Source organism: Rhipicephalus sanguineus, chromosome 4 (genome assembly GCF_013339695.2).
Source record: "Rhipicephalus sanguineus isolate Rsan-2018 chromosome 4, BIME_Rsan_1.4, whole genome shotgun sequence".
Taxonomy (NCBI): Eukaryota; Metazoa; Arthropoda; class Arachnida; order Ixodida; family Ixodidae; genus Rhipicephalus; species Rhipicephalus sanguineus.
This window is the reverse complement of record NC_051179.1, coordinates 104025187-104041866: the sequence shown is the minus strand read 5'-3', so window position 1 is coordinate 104041866 and position 16680 is coordinate 104025187. Positions and strand designations below refer to the sequence as shown.

The following is a 16680-nucleotide window of genomic DNA, read 5'->3' as shown; positions in this document are numbered from 1 at the left end:
TTCTAAAAAAAAAAATATCCGCGTAAGAGCTGCACCCACACTTTCCTCAACCAATACGTATTCAAAATGCGCGCGCGCATAAGCTTCTAGGCATAGTCGATAGATGGCGCAAGGAAACGCAACGATCATCATCTTCACCAGAGTATATAGATATATATTTTTGGATTTTATTCGTGTTAAGATGTTCGTGAAGTGGGCTAAAAATTTTAACTTTTTATTAGTATTCATAGACCGGCCAACTAAAGGTTAAAGCAGGATTTTATCTTTAGCTTCTCACATCTCTATACAAACGCGCTATCGGCACTATCGGCGCTATCCATATCGGCATTAGCATCACCAACTTTGGCATGGCGTTCGCGTCATTCGCGTTGTTCGGTTTTTGCAGTTCAGCCAGCCGTCTGCTGTAGTTTTCTGCACTGTTCGATTACCTTCGTGCTAGCTTGTTTTCTACTCGGCGTTCACGTTTTGGCAAGATGGGCAAGTACCTGAATAGCTACACTGCTGGCTATAAGTTGAAGGTGATCGAGTATGCTCTCGAGCATGGGAAACGTGCCGCCGGCAGAAAATTCGACGTTGACGAGAAGTGTGTTCGACGTTGGTGTGCTCAAAAAGAAGCCTTGCGAAACACCAATAGCACTAAGCGCGCTTTCCGAGGAGAGCAGTGCAAGTTTCCCGATTTGGAAGAATACTTGCTCCGCTATGTGACTGAAGTGCGGAATGATGGTCTTGCACTCACAACGGACATGCTGCGTGTGAAGGGACTAGCCTTGGCGACTGTACTTGGGTGGATCCCATCTGCGTGGAGCTCGGTGTCGACGGACATTGTGTCCCGAAGTTTTAAAGTCGCCGGGATATCTAACAGCTTGGATGGCACGGAAGATGACTGCATGTGGGGTGACGGCGCTTCGCAGCACACCATCTCATCTCGGACTCCAAGTCTGAGGACTCGCCGAGTGACGACGATTGAGCACGTATGTCGCAAGAAATGTCGTATACTGCAATAAACGCTTTTCGTTCGCTAACTGGTGCGTTTTTACTTAAAAAAAAAAAAAAATGTCGCGTGTATGGGCCGCACCCTGAAAATTGGCCCTCATTTCTTGAAAAAAAAGTGCGGCCCTTACACGCGTTTATACGGTAGTTATACTAGTAAGTAGACAAGCCTGCATTACAGCTAGTTACAAGACTGCTCTCATTAACACCTGAGCCAACTAACATTCATTCTCAATACACTAACTAAGGAGTTTCACACGAAGGGTTCTGTTATTCTATTCAAGTTGACACCTACAATCTCTCACTGCCTATATTTTTATGCCTGAAAAAACCAGAAAAGACTGGATTGCATTTAAAGGTATATAGTTGCATGTGAGCGCACCATGGATGAAATTGGTTTGACTTCAGTTTAGTACCGGTTCATTTATCCCCACTTAACACTCATCAACCCTCTATTTTACACAGTGCTGATGATTCTTCACACAAATGAGGCATATCACCACAGCATGTAAGGATGAATTTCCTGAAATCTGTGCCAAGAATGAAGTTTCTGCTAAACGTAGGTCACTTTGTTTCAATTATGAAATTGAGATGCACGCTCTAAGGCGATTCCATACAAAAAGTGAATAACAAATGAGCAAAGTTTCGTTAATTAGTTATTAGTCTGCTTACAATTAGTGCCCTCAACCTTGAGCTGATGCAACAGAATCCTAATTTTTATACAGCGGATATTTCTACAAGTCTGTTCCAATGACACAAAATAAAAGTACACGAAACAAAGGTTACACAATGGAAGTGCAATTTGTGCTGCCATCTCACTGCAGTCTCCCATAAACTACCAGAAGTCTCTACTGCAAGTGCACTGTTGCTAGTTAGACTATGTTTCAAGAGGGGTCACACGAGCATGACACTCACTCACCCCAATGTGTCATGCTGAATGTGCTTGATGTCGAGTAGCTCGGCAAAATGCTGACACGGGCCTGCAGAACCTGCGGCAATAGACGCAGCAGCACACACTAACTCAGGGTGGCAGAGTGCACAAGGCAAAAGCCCAAAGCAGCACTACAAAGAGCTGCAGTATCTTGCGACTGCCTCTTTATAACTAGTGTGGATAAAGATGCTGGCAAGCATTTCATCGAATCACATTAAACTGGCACAAGTGAAACCTGGCCTGCCTTTTCTCCTGGCCCTCATTTATAACTATCATGCACGTTAACATTCCTTTTGTTATAATTGGATCTTCTTAATTTCTAATCATTAGTACGCCTCACCATGTAGCGACAGTTCACAGACGCTAGGCAAGGCAATGGACGAGAGTGTCTCTATCGACAGTGGCTGTCATTTCGTGTGATGGTATGGCAACGGGACAGTTTTAATTCTCCCAACTGCTTTAAACGAGACCTGGACCACCCCTTATGCTTGGTGAAAAAACCCACAGAGTGGAAAACAGATGCTGCTGTGAAGAGCTCATAAGCAGAGCGTGAAGTTGCCACTTTCTCACATGCCTGCTCTTCATACGGAGGCCCGTACTTGTGCTTTTCGGAGGGCTGTCATACAGCAGACTTTTCATCCGATAGCTGGCATAAAGCAAGAGTGGCATTTAAATCAGATGCACTTCTTGCCACAGGGTACTGCCCCGTGCTGGCTGCCACACTCTACAGTCAGCTAAAATTACATAGCTGCAACACTAGCGCGTACCAGAATCCCACCTGTGATCGCGTTTTATGACACGTGCGTGATGTAGCTTCTTTCTCCCGTGTCATACCTCCGTGTGTATCTTCCAGCGCGCTCGTTGGGAACAGAGAAAGTGCTTATTAAAGCGTGGAACAAAATCCTGTAACTCCACTCTTGGCTTGAAAACATTTTGCAGCAATCAATTCATGAGGCAATTAACTCTGATACTGATGTCAATCGATAATTACTAGGAAAAGTGGTTCAGGACCCCTTTATTAATGAATAGATTTGAAGGAATTCTTGCTGAAAGAATGCTTCCCAGGCAGAGCCTGTGTTACCAAAATTTGCAAAGCAGCCTCTGAACACGCTTGATTGCAGATGTGTTCCCCCATGAGCTGACGAACACTACGATCATGTCATCCAGTGCATGAGTGAACTCGTTTTCCCTTACCTTCCAATTGGGCTACCATTATTTTACACTCCACTGAACCCGAAGCCCGCATGAGCTGACCGAAATAAGAAGGTTTTCGTTTCGACACCTTCGATTTGAAAGAAAGAGCATTCAGGTTTCATTTCCCTTACAGTAGAGAGGGTCACTACATTTGTCGGTACACAGAATTCTCAAGACTCTATGCCAGCCCCACAGTTCGGAAGAATAAAGCTCTATTACAGTGGAGCTAGGTTTGCCATCCCATTGTGCGCATCTTCGCCGAGCTGGGAGAGAGCGGATGTGAGGCAGAGAGGAATGAGGCAGGTGGTAGTAGACTGGGGCTTAGAGGGTGAGAAGGAGCGGAGTGGCGGGCACTCATGATGTGATGTCATTGCTCTCCCATGAAACTAGGCTTGTGCGATTAGTGAATTTTAGGTCCGAAAGCGAATTCGAAGCGAATAGTGATTTGGTCGAAGCGAATTTCGAAGCGAATTCGAGTAGTTTATATCACATATTATAAAGAAAAATGAGCATTTTTTTTTTAAAATTGACACAAGGCATTGCATATGCCATTCTTTTTGGTTCAAAGGGACGTGGAAGCAACTTGGAGTAATAGCAGGATTTGACTTTCGGTAGCATGCAAGTGATAAAGCTGTAAAATATGTGATGTTTTAAAATTTACTATACTTAGAGCATATAAGCCGGTATAACAAGCTTTTAAACTTAAAAAATGGTGAATCAATGTGAGGGTAATACAGTAAAACCTCATTAATTCGAACTCTGTTATTTCGAAATCCTGCATAATTAGAAGGAATTCTGCGGCCCCGTATTTCGCAATGTAAATTTGAGTGGATAATTTGAAGCGGTGGTCAGTACCAGCCCGGTTAATTCGAAAACTTTGGATGCCATGTGCCCATTCCCCGATCCCGATTTAGCCACAAGCCCGCAGAAGCGATCGCCCTTAGGAGCCACAAGGCAATGCAATGTAGCGATACTAATGAGTGACAAGTGAAGCATTCCAGCTTCACTGCTGCCAGCGCAAGAAAAGAACTAAAAAGGCAGTCTCGTGATCAGCTAAAATGTGCGCCTGCGGAAAAGACGTGCTTCACTGCAAGACAGCAGTGACACGCGGGCAGCATGGCGCATGCTTCTCTCAACGTCAGCGCGTCATGATTTACCCATTCTTTCTGGGAAAATAGAGAAATTAATAAAGGGCAGTCTGACGGAATTTGCGATGCATGCGAGCCTCCGAATGGCGGTTGTTCCGGCAGTTTGCGCACTTGCACTGCTGGCGGAATACTTGCCTGCAACGCCTACTTCGAAAACTCAGTTCAAAAACTTCAATGATCATCTTTTCCACCCAGAACACATCGCAAATTCCGTCATATTTGTCATTATTAAATTCTTTATTTTACCAGAAAGAATGGGCAAATCCGAATCGTCGCATCATGACCCGCTGACGCTGCGAGGAACAGGTGACATGCTGCCCGCATGTCACCAATGTGTTGCAGCGAAGCACGTCTCTTCCGCAGGCGCGCATTTCAGTTGACCACGAGACCGTGTTTTAGATGCGAAGTATCTTAAGGCGGAGCTCAATCCGGTGGTGGTGGTGGTGTGCAGCGTGACCACCCTTACTGCGCATGCGCATACCCTCTCCACACACCTCATCTCCACTCCCCCTCACCATTCCCCTCTCCCCTTCCCATCTCAACACACCCTCCCCCCTTCCCCACTCATCTTTCCCTCTCCCCTCCCCCTTTCCACCCTTCCTCTGAAACGCGGGCTAGACATGCCGAAATTCTCTCCTGCGCAACGCCGCGATGAGCTCGAGCGCATGCGCGTCCCCTCCCCTTCTCTCTCCTCTCCTACGCTGCCCCCCTCTCGCCCGCCTGTCGACCGCGTTCCCCGCTCGCCCTGTGAGAATTAACGGCCAGGCTAGTCGGAAGATACGACGCGCGTAGCGTCCCTCTTCGTGTTCCACGACGCGAGGTCGGCAGCATGCCCAACGAACGCCAACGGAACGCGATCGTGCAAGTGCTCTGGCTTCGCATCGCCTCATGGTCCCCTTTAGTGGGAGATGGTGTAATTTTTTCCCCTCTCTTTTTTTTTTTTCTTGTACTGGCAGCAGCGAGGCCCGCCGTTTCCACGGTTTAGCGGCAAAATTGAGACCAGGTATTGCTGGAAGACATAACCCTTGTAGCCGCAAACTAGCAGGAACAGCAAATGACCACTTCTGATTACTTCCAGTAGTTCAAAGTTTCTTGCATCCCACTTTTTGTATGTTTGGTTAATTTGAAAACCCGTTTAATTAGATTTTTCGCAGTCCGAGTGACTTTGAATTAATGAGGTTTTACTGTATATTCATTTAAACTTGAAGTGGGGATTCGCGGCAGTGCGGATTTCTCCTGAAAAGGTGTATTCACGGTATAGCACACCTCCAATGCAGCGAAACCACCTTTACAGGGGGTTACATGCGGTTTATACATGTCTATTCTTTCGTTTTGAACACTTCGAAATTTCCTAGAACTTAAATTCGTTTCGAAGCGAATTCGAATACCGTAATATTCGTTCAAATATTCGAAGTGCTCGAATATTCGCACAAGCCTACATGAAACCCATGTGCTTATGCAGGTTTGATTTAGCATTTCCTTAGCCCTCTCTCTCGCAGTAAAACAGGAAGTGACATGCGTTTACTTCGCAATGGCAAAGACTACCGTCCGGACTCCTGAGGAAGGTGCTGTTCGCCTGCAGCGCCGTCCAGGATGTCTACCCAGTTGACGTTTCTAAATTCCCTGAGTTTTCCAGGTTTTCCCCGAGTGTTTTTGATAAAATTCCCTGAGTGAAACAGAACTTTGTTTTATGTCAAGATGGGTAAGACCATATCGCTCGGTGATGTCGCACTCTAAAACGCACGTTAGAAAACGAAAACGACTTAATCCCATTCGAATAGTACATAGAACAGATAAACCTCAATATAGCGAAGTTGGTAAAAGTGGCAACTCACTTCGTTATATCGAAACTTCGTTAAACTGAAATTTGACCTTTCATGCAAGGCATAGTTACTGAAGGATTAATCTTAAACTGAAAATGCCACAAGAATGCTCGACTAATATGGCAACATGAAAAACTTCTTTTTATTTTTTGCGTGAAAAAAAAAACAGTTTTGTTGAGCCTGAGATGCAGCAATCACAGTTAGATGCCTTGCCAGAGTGTTACATGTAAAGACTAAATGAATGCGGGTTTACTGCACTGTGGAAATGCGCTTGTTTTGCTGCTGCGGGTTGTCATCCTCGCGTGTTGCCCAGAGCAATGCAACGCCTTTACTATCATGTTGCCCAAACGAACCATTTGCTCTCCACGAACGCACAACATCAAAAACCATCCCACGTTAGAAAAAAAGAGTCGAAGTTTTACCGCGAGGGCAAAATAGTAAATCCGATAGCAACAAAGTGGAATTTTATATGAATATAGGCTAACAGCTCGCTCCTTCAGGAAACGCAGCCGCTGCACTAAGAGAAGTGCCCTATCTATGGCTCAGGGGCGGATTCAGGTACATAATGGGGGGGGGGGGTACAAAGGCTGAAGGCACCGCTCAGCAGTGCATTTTGATGGGTCACGCATATTTACAACAGCCCAGAGGGGATTATGGCGGTGCCTAAGAAGCCTTTGTTGTAAATGTGCATAGGGATGCAGGAAAGGGTAAAGCGATGAGAGAGGTAGAGAGCAGGGACAAGATTCTCTTTACCCCTTTTGGGCAGTGGCAGGCAAAGGAACCTGACAAAGGAGGCAAAGTCGACAGGCAGCCTGACAAAGGAGGTGGACGACAGGGACTGAAGGGAGAGGGCGGGGGCTGGCTGGGGGGGGATCACAGCTACCACCCCCCCCCCCTGGGATTTGCCCCTGCTATTGCTTCAACGGCCGGAAGTTATACAATTAGAGCACAACACCTACAAAGGTATGAGCTGACTGCCGATCCCCACTAATAATACCGCGGCGCACGCGACCATGCCCGCTGATACAAAGTACGCGCTTCCTGTCGGACTCATGCAGACCCCCCCCTGCCTCCCCCCCCCCCCAATTTTCCCAACGCGCCGGCTCCTATCTCCGTGTGCCCATCGCGCGAATGAGACGGTCGGCTCGTTTCATCTCTGCTTAAGCCCCGTTCGTCGGCAGCGCTCGCGCACTTTCACTCGCACGCGGAGCATACGACGCGTGGGGTGATGTAATCGCGATTTGGACTTGATAAGGAAGATCATGGCGAAGGCAAAAAATTCGCGTCGGAGTATCTATATAACTGCTATCGCAAAAGAAAAAAAAAACAATATAGCTGCGGGCTAAGATCGCATGAAAGTACGGCAACAGCCTGAATTACGGCACATCCGATTATGGTGGAAACGTTACTGTTTTCCGACATCGCGCGCCGAATCGAGCAAGTGGGACCCGTGCCAGTGTCGCGAATTTCGGTCGCCGCTATGCCTTGGCTCTGAAAAGTTTTGTAATTCGGCTTTGTAGCAAACATCCACGTGGTGTGGCTGGTAACTGCGAGCTGCAGCCCCCAAAAATATCAGTCGACTGCCTAAAACTTGTTTCAGCAGTGCCCTCATCGGGAAAAAAAGAAAGCAAAAAAGCTTTCACTTGCTGTGAATGGGCCCGTTAGTTACGCTAGCTCTCGCCTGGAAATTTATTCTATGCTTCACGGAGTCCTAAATAGCATCTTTGAAGCTCGGGATCAGAGCGAGTGAGCTCTCCGATAAAAGCCACTAAGCGTCGTCTTTTTTCTCGCCGATCAGGATGACTTGCCAGATACGAGCCTTGTCGAAGACATCCGCTTCCTGCACGATCGCGATCGCTTGCAAGATAACTCAAGCTCGTTACATCTACTACTACCGCTTCTACAACTAATCATGCTTGTTACTTAACACGCGGCGATAACAAAAACACCATATCGGACGATAACGCACAGCACGCGCGAGAAAGATTACAAAACTACACCGCGTACTCACAGAACACCCTGGGAGAGAATCCGGCTAAAGGCCGAGACAGACGGTACGATTTTCCATGCGATGCGACGTCCGACACGGCGGTGGGGAAACCGGAATGGTGACCTTTCATAGCATTGGAGAGCCACCATTCCCTCTCCTCCACCGCTGTGTCGGCCGTCGCACCGCATGGAAAATCGTACGGTCTGTCTCGGCCTTTAGCCGGATTCTCTCCCTCTTCACAGCTCCGAAGGCGATGACAGCATCAAGGTGCGCCACTTCCCCGCCGCTGCAGCGGCCGTTTGATTTGAAAAATGCGTTCACAAAATATTGAGCAAGCGCTACCGCGACTTTCGTCGCCTTTCAATAAAGTTACTGTGGATTTTCCCTGATGGGAGCACAATTTCCCTGAGTTTTCCCTGAGAATTTCCAGATTACCCAAAATCCCTGAGAATTCCCGGTTTTCCCGGTCGGTAGACACCCTGGCCGTCGAGAAGCTAATCGCGAGCAAATGAGACAACAGCGATCCGATCCCAAAGCGAGAGCTAGGGAAGCTGAAACCAAGTGTCGCAAAAGGTAGACTAAGTGTGTGGTTTGGTACTACTTTACTGGGCTTTCCCCGGCTCTGCTGGTCTTTGGTGTTTGCAATAGCAGAGCCACGCATTATGTTACTTTCAGATTTGCATGAGGTTCACGATTTGCACCCATACTTCATGGCACTGAGACACATCACTACATGCCTCAGTAGGTCATTGTAGACACACACACAAACACACACGTGATCAATGTTTTGAGGCAGTTGTGGCTCCCATACCGATGCGGCCGTAGACTTTGAGCAAGAGTAGCTTGATCTGAAAGCAGGAAGGACTGTTGAGCAGGGCCTTCTCCAGCGCCACCACGAGACGCAGCAGCAGGCGACAATCACCTGCGTCAGGCAGTGCATAGCCGCATTACCAACACTGTCACCCCACTTGGCGAAAGCAGGGAGTTACAAAAGGGGATTTCGTACGAATGCAGGAGTGAAAGAAAGAAGCAAGGTAAAATGACTTTTTGAGGGCTTGGTTGGTGCATAATGAAAAAAAGTTACTGAGCCCAAGAAAAGACACGACACAAAAGAAGGTTTCATATTGGACAAGCGCAAGGAAGCAAGGCAAGATAAATGGTAATGACTCCTTCCCAACTTGAACTTTTCATCGTCAATTTTAAGTGACAGCTTGAGCCCCTTATGCAAGTACAGAAACGTGCACGTTTTGATCCAAAATAATAATAAAAAAATACCATATATATTTTTTTCACTTGCACTGCTTTGTTCTTACCTGTCTGGCAGAAAGATTGCATTTTGTGGTCCTGACCACTCAATGTAGTATTTGGTACTATATTATGTAGCCTTTCAAAAAGGAAATGAAATGTTGGTTTACTTTATGGGGAAGCTGATATTTGTTTCTTTGCCTGCTGGCACCTACAGAAAGTGGCAGCATTAGAAGGGTTGCCGACAGACAATGCAGCTGCTGACAGACAATGAAGCAATATAATGCTAACAGCGTCTTTGCATCACCTAGCTTCCCCGTAAACTACATTTATTTTTAGTATCTTTTCGCCATAATATCTAGCCAAGTAACAGTGCCAAGTGTAGCAGTGAAAGATCCCGACCATAAAATGCTACCTTTCAGCAAAACTTCACCGACAACAGAGCAGCGGTAACTGTGAAATCTAGGCTTGTGCGAATATTCGAGCCCTTCGAATATTCGAACGAATAATACAGTATTCGAATTCGCTTCGAGCCGAATTTAAATTACTGAAAATTTCGAAGTATTCGAAATGAACGAATAGGTGTACATTAGTCCGCTTATAACCCCCCTGTAAAGGTGGTTTCACTGCAGTGGAGGGGTGCTATACCGTGAATACACCTTTCCAGGAAAAATCCGCACTGTCTGCTTGTAACCTTCTGTAAAGGTAGTTTCAATGCAGTGGAGGGGTGCTGTACAGTGAATACACCTTTCCAGGAAAAATCCGCACTACGGCAAAGCCCCACTTCAAGGTTAAATGAACATATTCCCTCACATCGATTCATCATTTTTTAAGTTTCAAAACTTGTTATACCGGCTTATATGCTCCAAGTATAGTAAATTTTAAAACGTAACATATTATCATTTGCATTCTACCGAAAGTCAAATCCTACTACTATTAAAAGTTGCTTCCACTTCCTTTGAACCAAAAAGAATTACATTTGCACATGCCTTGTTACAATTTAAAAAAAAAATGTTGTGCAGGTTGGTTGGGTCATGACAAATATGCTCACTTTATAATATGTGATATATACTATTCGAATTCGATTCGAAATTATTCGACCAAAATCACTATTCGCTTCGAATTCGCTTCGAACCTAAAACTTACTATTCGCACAAGCCTAGTGAAATCCTTTTGTATTTTTTTCTCTACATTTTAAGCGAGGTGTGCACGTTTTTGTACACCATTAAGAGGTGCAAAATGGGAAATAGCCTGGCATGCACGCAGGTTCCCAGAGCACCAGGTTCACTCCACATGCAGATCAGCTCCCCACTCAATCCCACTCAATTAAAGAAAAAGCAAAAAACAATTGGTAATGATACAGCAACAATCAGCTCATCCACTGCTCTTACCCAATTCCTGCCAGTGCTCCAGCAGGAGGCAGCCCGCTAGGACGGCATAGTTATCCGCTGGCTGGAAGTCTGTCGCCAGCAGCTCCACTCCTGGAAAGAGAGAACCCAATCAGCTCAACAGTGCCAAGAGTCCACTAAAAGCTCGCTCCATTTGGGATGGTAGATAAGAACAGACGGAGCATCATAAACAACAAACGCAAAGCACAAAACAGTGTAGCAGAGAACAAACTAATGTAAGCTAGTTTAAACTAAGAAATCACATCCTAGACTTAGCAAATGTGCAAACTAAGCTTTGAATGCTAGAAAATTACAATAACATCACCAACAGTTAACCTCACTGTGTGCCTCACTTGGTGTCCCTAGGTGTCCACCTTTGAAGTGTGCACAGTATCTTGAAAGAACGTTTGCACAGTTTAAACTTGCAGTAAATGTTACAGATATGTCTAATTAGTGGTAATTTCAAATACAAGCCAAAATTTCAAGGCAACTACCATATTTAGTCAATTGTACAGCAAGCTTTTGTCACGCTTTTCATTGATAGAAGCCGATACTTGCGTTACGATTGCAGTCGCATTACTTTTGAGCAAACACAGTACGTACGTTTTAGGACTATTGCCAAATTTGTTTATTACCAATATTCAATTTCCCCACAGCTAGGACATGCAAACTCTAAAAGATGCTTGAGGATGACCCTTTCATTGTTCTTGGACACAATCTAAACTCCGTTAAGATGACACCAAACACTCGTCTGCACTCACCAAACTGAAGACTGTGCTGGTAGCTGGCAAACAGCTCCCTCACCACGTGCAATCGGTCCTCTAAAGAAAGATGGCTGCTACTGCTCAAATAGTGTCGCAGCTGGCAAACAGTGAGATGCCTCTGCATAGCACTGACCTGCATTGTCAAATACGTGGGAGAATTCTGAATGCAGATGCCAGTAGCAGACGAGGAAACTGCTCTGTTGTCAACCCTGCTAGTTTCACCCCATTTAAAGGATTACCAAGTCAAGAAATGAAGAATTTCAAATGCAAGGAACCTTTGCAAGGGAGTTCCTTGCATTTGCAAGGAACTTTCTTGTGTGTGTGTGTGTGTGTGTGGGTGTGTGCGCGCGCGCACACGCACACACACACACATATATCTTGATGCATCAACGACAGCAATGATTCATATTGTGAAGCGCGGAACTGACACGAAGAGGACGGGACAGGGAGTAACACACACACAAGCGCACAAGACTGTTGAAAGTTGGTGCTTGTGTGTGTGTTACCTAGGCTTGTGCGAATATTCGAGCACTTCGAATATTCGAACGAATAATACAGTATTCGAATTCGCTTCGATTCGAATTTAAATTATTGAAAATTTCGAAGTATTCGAAATGAACGAATAGATGTATACAGTCGATCCCGGATATATCGAACTCGAAGGGGACCGTGAAATAGTTCGATATATCGATAATTTGAAATATGAAATATGCGTATGTAAGGCTTTATTTAAAGCACTGCAGGCCTCGACACAGTTTTCTGAAATCGTAAAAAGCGTGAACATAACGATTCGCTCACATATGCTAAAGAACAAGGCGAGAACTTCTTTTGCAAGTTAGCGCACTTTATTTCGCATGAAAAAAGTCCGTTCTTGCTTCTTGCGCGCCGTGAATTCATCAAGTCATCGTCAATATTATTGAAGCTTTCCAAATAAGTAAATTCAGCACCTTCCGCCACAACAGCAGTGATCGACGCTGAACGCTGATGCGAGCTCTGTAATGCGGTAAAGGGTTTAGCGGTGGCAACGGCGGCTGGCATCTTCAAACCGCATGGGTCCATTTTTGCAGCACCGGCAACGTCAGCTATGATCTTGGCATCGATGCAGTAAGAAACAGCTACGTTGTTATCTGCATCGTTGAAGTCACTCGCTGTGCTCCCAGGAGTCCAATACGGCGCCCGGAAACGCTAAGTCGCAAAATTCACTGACGCACCGTACGCCGTAGTCGACGGTCATGACGCGCCCGAAGTAGTCACCTGGCACCAAGGCCCATAAGGAAACAGTGCGCGACGGTGCTTTACTTGACGTCGTTCCAAGCACCGGTCATCATTTTTATCGCTACGAGCGGGACAATGCTTAGTTCGACTCCCGAATGATGATTTATCAAGAACAAAGCGCGAAGTACACATTCTGCAAGATTCAACGCTGCACGAAGAAACATTTCTCCACCGTCGACATGTTGGCGATACCGATGGCACTTGTGGCTTTGCAGGCGGCAGCCGCTACTTTGGCGAGAAATGCGAAAAAAAAAAAACGTAGCCTCTGAGATCAGCATTTTAAAACCGAAAACACTAAAAATACGTCACGAGGTTGCGGATCTCGAAGGCCATGCTTTGCGGGCCCGCATGCCATCGTGCGCGAAGAGACAAGGAAGGGAATGCAAACGTTACAACAAGGCTGCCAAGTCACTTTGAATTCTCATTTTGGTGCCCTTGGCAATCAGCCTCTTTGAAAAACACTAGCCCATGCGTTCAAACCTGCGTACCACGCGTCAAATATACCGGTGAACTGACAAGCACTGCGCACCGAACTAGAGCAACTCAATTTCGTCACCTGCGCGCGACGAGGGATTGGAACTTACAAGAACGCGGCCGAAAAATGATCAATAGTTGTTAGAAAAAATGCACTTTCTGGGCTTAAGTGCGGGGCAGCGTTCGATATAGCGGATGTTTCGCTGTACGGGAGTTCGATATACGTGCACACCAACCCCATACTTTTGCATGGGAAATTCAAGGGGATTTCTCAACTGTTCGATATAGCCAATAATTCAATATATCCGAGTTTGATATATCTGGGATCGATTGTATTAGTAGTCTGCTTATAACCCCCCTGTAAAGGTGGTTTCACTGCAGTGGAGAGGTGCTGTACCGTGAATACGCTATCCACAAAAAATCCGCACTGTCCGCTTGTAACCTCCTGTAAAGGTGGTTTCACAGCAGTGGAAGGGTGCTATACCATGAATACACCTTTCCAGAGAAAATCTGCACTGGCGCGAAACCCCTCTTCAAGGTTAAATGAACGTATTACCCTCACATCGATTCATAATTTTTTAAGTTTAAAAACTTGTTATACCAGCTTATATGCTCCAAGTATAGTAAATTTTAAAACGTAACATATTTTACAAGTTATCATTTGCATTCTAGTTGCTTCCACTTCCTTTGAACCAAAAAGAATGACATTTGCACATGCCTTGTTACTATTAAAAAAAAACGTTGTGCAGGTTGGTTGGGTCATGACAAATATGCTCATTTTCCTTTATAATATGTGATACCGTATTTACTCACGTAATGATCGCACTCGCGTAATGATCGCACCCCTAAATTTTGTCGTCTAAATTCGATTTTTCTTTTTCCCCGCGTAATGATCGCACCCCGAACTTGCCGCATCGATATGTCGTGTGCCAAGTCTAGCCAATGATCATCGCGTTTATCATCTGTCGAATGTTGCGTTAATAACTCTTTCAAGCTCGGCAAGTGAACTGCACGCACCAAACACCGTGACTGACGTCCGTGACTGACGGAACCACCGTGACTGACGAAAAGAAGAAAAAAAAAAAATGCGGTCGCTTCGCTCTGTGGGCCGCCATGTTTGTTTTGCTATCCCGCACTGTTACAAGCGGCGGCCGCCTGTTGGTCGACCTGTTGTCATCCCGCAGCAACAAGCTGCCGATGCATTCCCATAATTCCTGAAAAAGCCGTGTCGCCGCCATCCCAGTCGCTCGTCACGGCGTCACTCGACACCACGTTTTTTTGGCTGTGCTTTGTGATCGTCTGTTGAAGCACCGTTTCACCATGGGGCGGTATGCGAGCTTTACTGCCGCGTTCAAGCTGAAGGCGCTTGATTACGCGTTAGAGCACAGAAACCGCGCTGCCGGCAGACATTTCGGCGTCGACGAAATCCGGATCCGATATTGGAAAAAACAGCGTGAGAAGCTCATGGCTACGAACAGCACGCGCCGGGCTTTCCGCGGACCCAAAACGGGCAAGCTCTCTGACATCGAAAAGGCAGTCCTCGAATACGTGAGGGACATGCGCAAAGACGGTTGTGCCGTGTCGTTAGACATGGTACGGACGCAGGCGCGCACAGTTTCCCGGAGGCTGGGAATAGCCACAAAGGACTTCCGCGCCAGTTCCGGCTGGACGACACGCTTCATGCGGCGGAATGGACTGTCGCTGAGGCGGCGGACGTCGTTGTGCCAGCGACTTCCATCCGCGTACGAAGACAAAGTGATCGATTTTCACAGGTTCGTCACGAGGATACGCCAGAATAACGGTTTCCTGCTGTCACAGATAGGCAACGCCGACCAAACGCCGTTGACGTTTGACATGCCTCGAAGCACTACTGTGAACGAGAAAGGTGCTCGAAGTGTGCTCGTGAAAACGTGTGGTGCGGAGAAGCAGCGGTGCACCGTGATGCTCGCAGTGACGGCAGACGGGCGGAAGCTGCCGCCGTACGTGATTCTGAAGCGGAAAACAATTCCGAAGGGAAACTTTGCCCGTGGCATCCACATCCGCGCTCAAGCAAAAGGGTGGATGACGGCAGACCTCATGGTCGATTGGATCAAGACGGTTTGTGGGCGAAAAGCAGGAGTGCTTCTGCTTCCTTCACTTCTTGTGCTGGACAGCTTTCGGGGCCATCCCGTTGACAGTGTCCGTACCGAGCTGAAGGAGCGGCGCACGGAAATCGCAGTGATCCCTGGGGGTCTAACTTCGCTGCTACAGCCTCTGGACATGTCACTGAACAAACCGTTCAAGGACAACGTCCGGAGGCTGTACGCAGAGTGGATGGCGGCAGGCGACCACGATTTCACGCCAAGTGGCAAAATCAGGAGACCCTCCGTGGAAGTCCTCTGCTCATGGATTCCCGAAGCGTGGAGTACCATTTCCGATGAGGTGGTCGTCAAGAGCTTTAAGAAGACTGGCATTTCCAACGCGCTCGACGGGACAGAAGATGACCGTCTGTGGGACAGTGAAGACACTGCCGATTCCGACAGGGAATCGTGCGGCGACGACACTGACGCCAGTGACGCTTCGGACTCAGAATGAACGTTAGGGGGTCAGAGAGTTCAAAAATAAAAGGGCAGTGTTCCATGCATGTAGCTCCTGCGTAATGCGTGCATTTTATTACAAAGGTAAGCCTTGCTCTACTTTTATTTTTGGTTATGTTCATGATAGCTATCGTAAGAATTCAGATTAGCGACTTCTTTGCGTTTTCGGTGCTCAGAATATTGTTTCACGGAAAATTTACCCCGCGTAATGATCGCACCCCGAAGTTGGCATCAATTTTTTTGAAAAAAAAAGTGCGATCATTATGCGAGTATATACGGTATATACCACTCGAATTCGATTCGAAATTATTCGACCAAAATCACTATTCGCTTCAAATTCGCTTCGAACCTAAAATTGACTATTCGCAAAAGCCTAGTGTTACCTCCTGTCCAGTCCTCAACATTTCAGTTCCGCGCTTTACAATACGAATATGCCTCACCAACAAGGCCAAAATCTACCCTTGCCAGCAGCAATAAGCTGCCAACAAAGAAGATCATAATAAAACGGCAATGGATATAAAGGCATGAATAAAAATAAGTATTTTGAACGTAAACTTCTCTCATAGTCTTCTTTTCTTTTTTCCATAATCAATGTGCCCCTTTCGTCTATCACAAAGACTGGATGTGCATTGAATATGGGTGCACATTATATTTCCTGAGAACCATAAACATGAGTGCACACGAGAATTAGGGGCACCTTTCATTCGAACGAATTTCTCTTTCCATTTTGACACTGCACTGTGAAGCAATCGGTGGGCTTGTCAAGCACAGTACTCACAGCAGAGTGAAACGAAAAAATTTAGGGCTGTGTGATGCACATGCATGTAGTTTCGTTTGCAGCGTCTACAGCTTGTGCCATATTGGTGTAACTATGGCTCGAGC

General features: G+C 46.4%; 1 protein-coding gene across 1 annotated transcript in view; it reads right to left on the bottom strand.

Moving 5' to 3' along the window:
- The window catches only part of LOC119390502 (N-alpha-acetyltransferase 25, NatB auxiliary subunit), a 66768-nt gene that overhangs the window by 26319 nt on the left and 23769 nt on the right, over positions 1-16680 (bottom strand). Inside the window, exons 11-14 of the mRNA XM_049415292.1 lie at positions 11471-11606; positions 10713-10802; positions 8888-8998; positions 1910-1979 (exon numbers count right to left, since the gene is read on the bottom strand). Coding sequence (XP_049271249.1) covers positions 1910-1979; positions 8888-8998; positions 10713-10802; positions 11471-11606 — 407 coding nt within the window. The remainder of the gene's footprint in view (positions 1-1909; positions 1980-8887; positions 8999-10712; positions 10803-11470; positions 11607-16680) is intronic.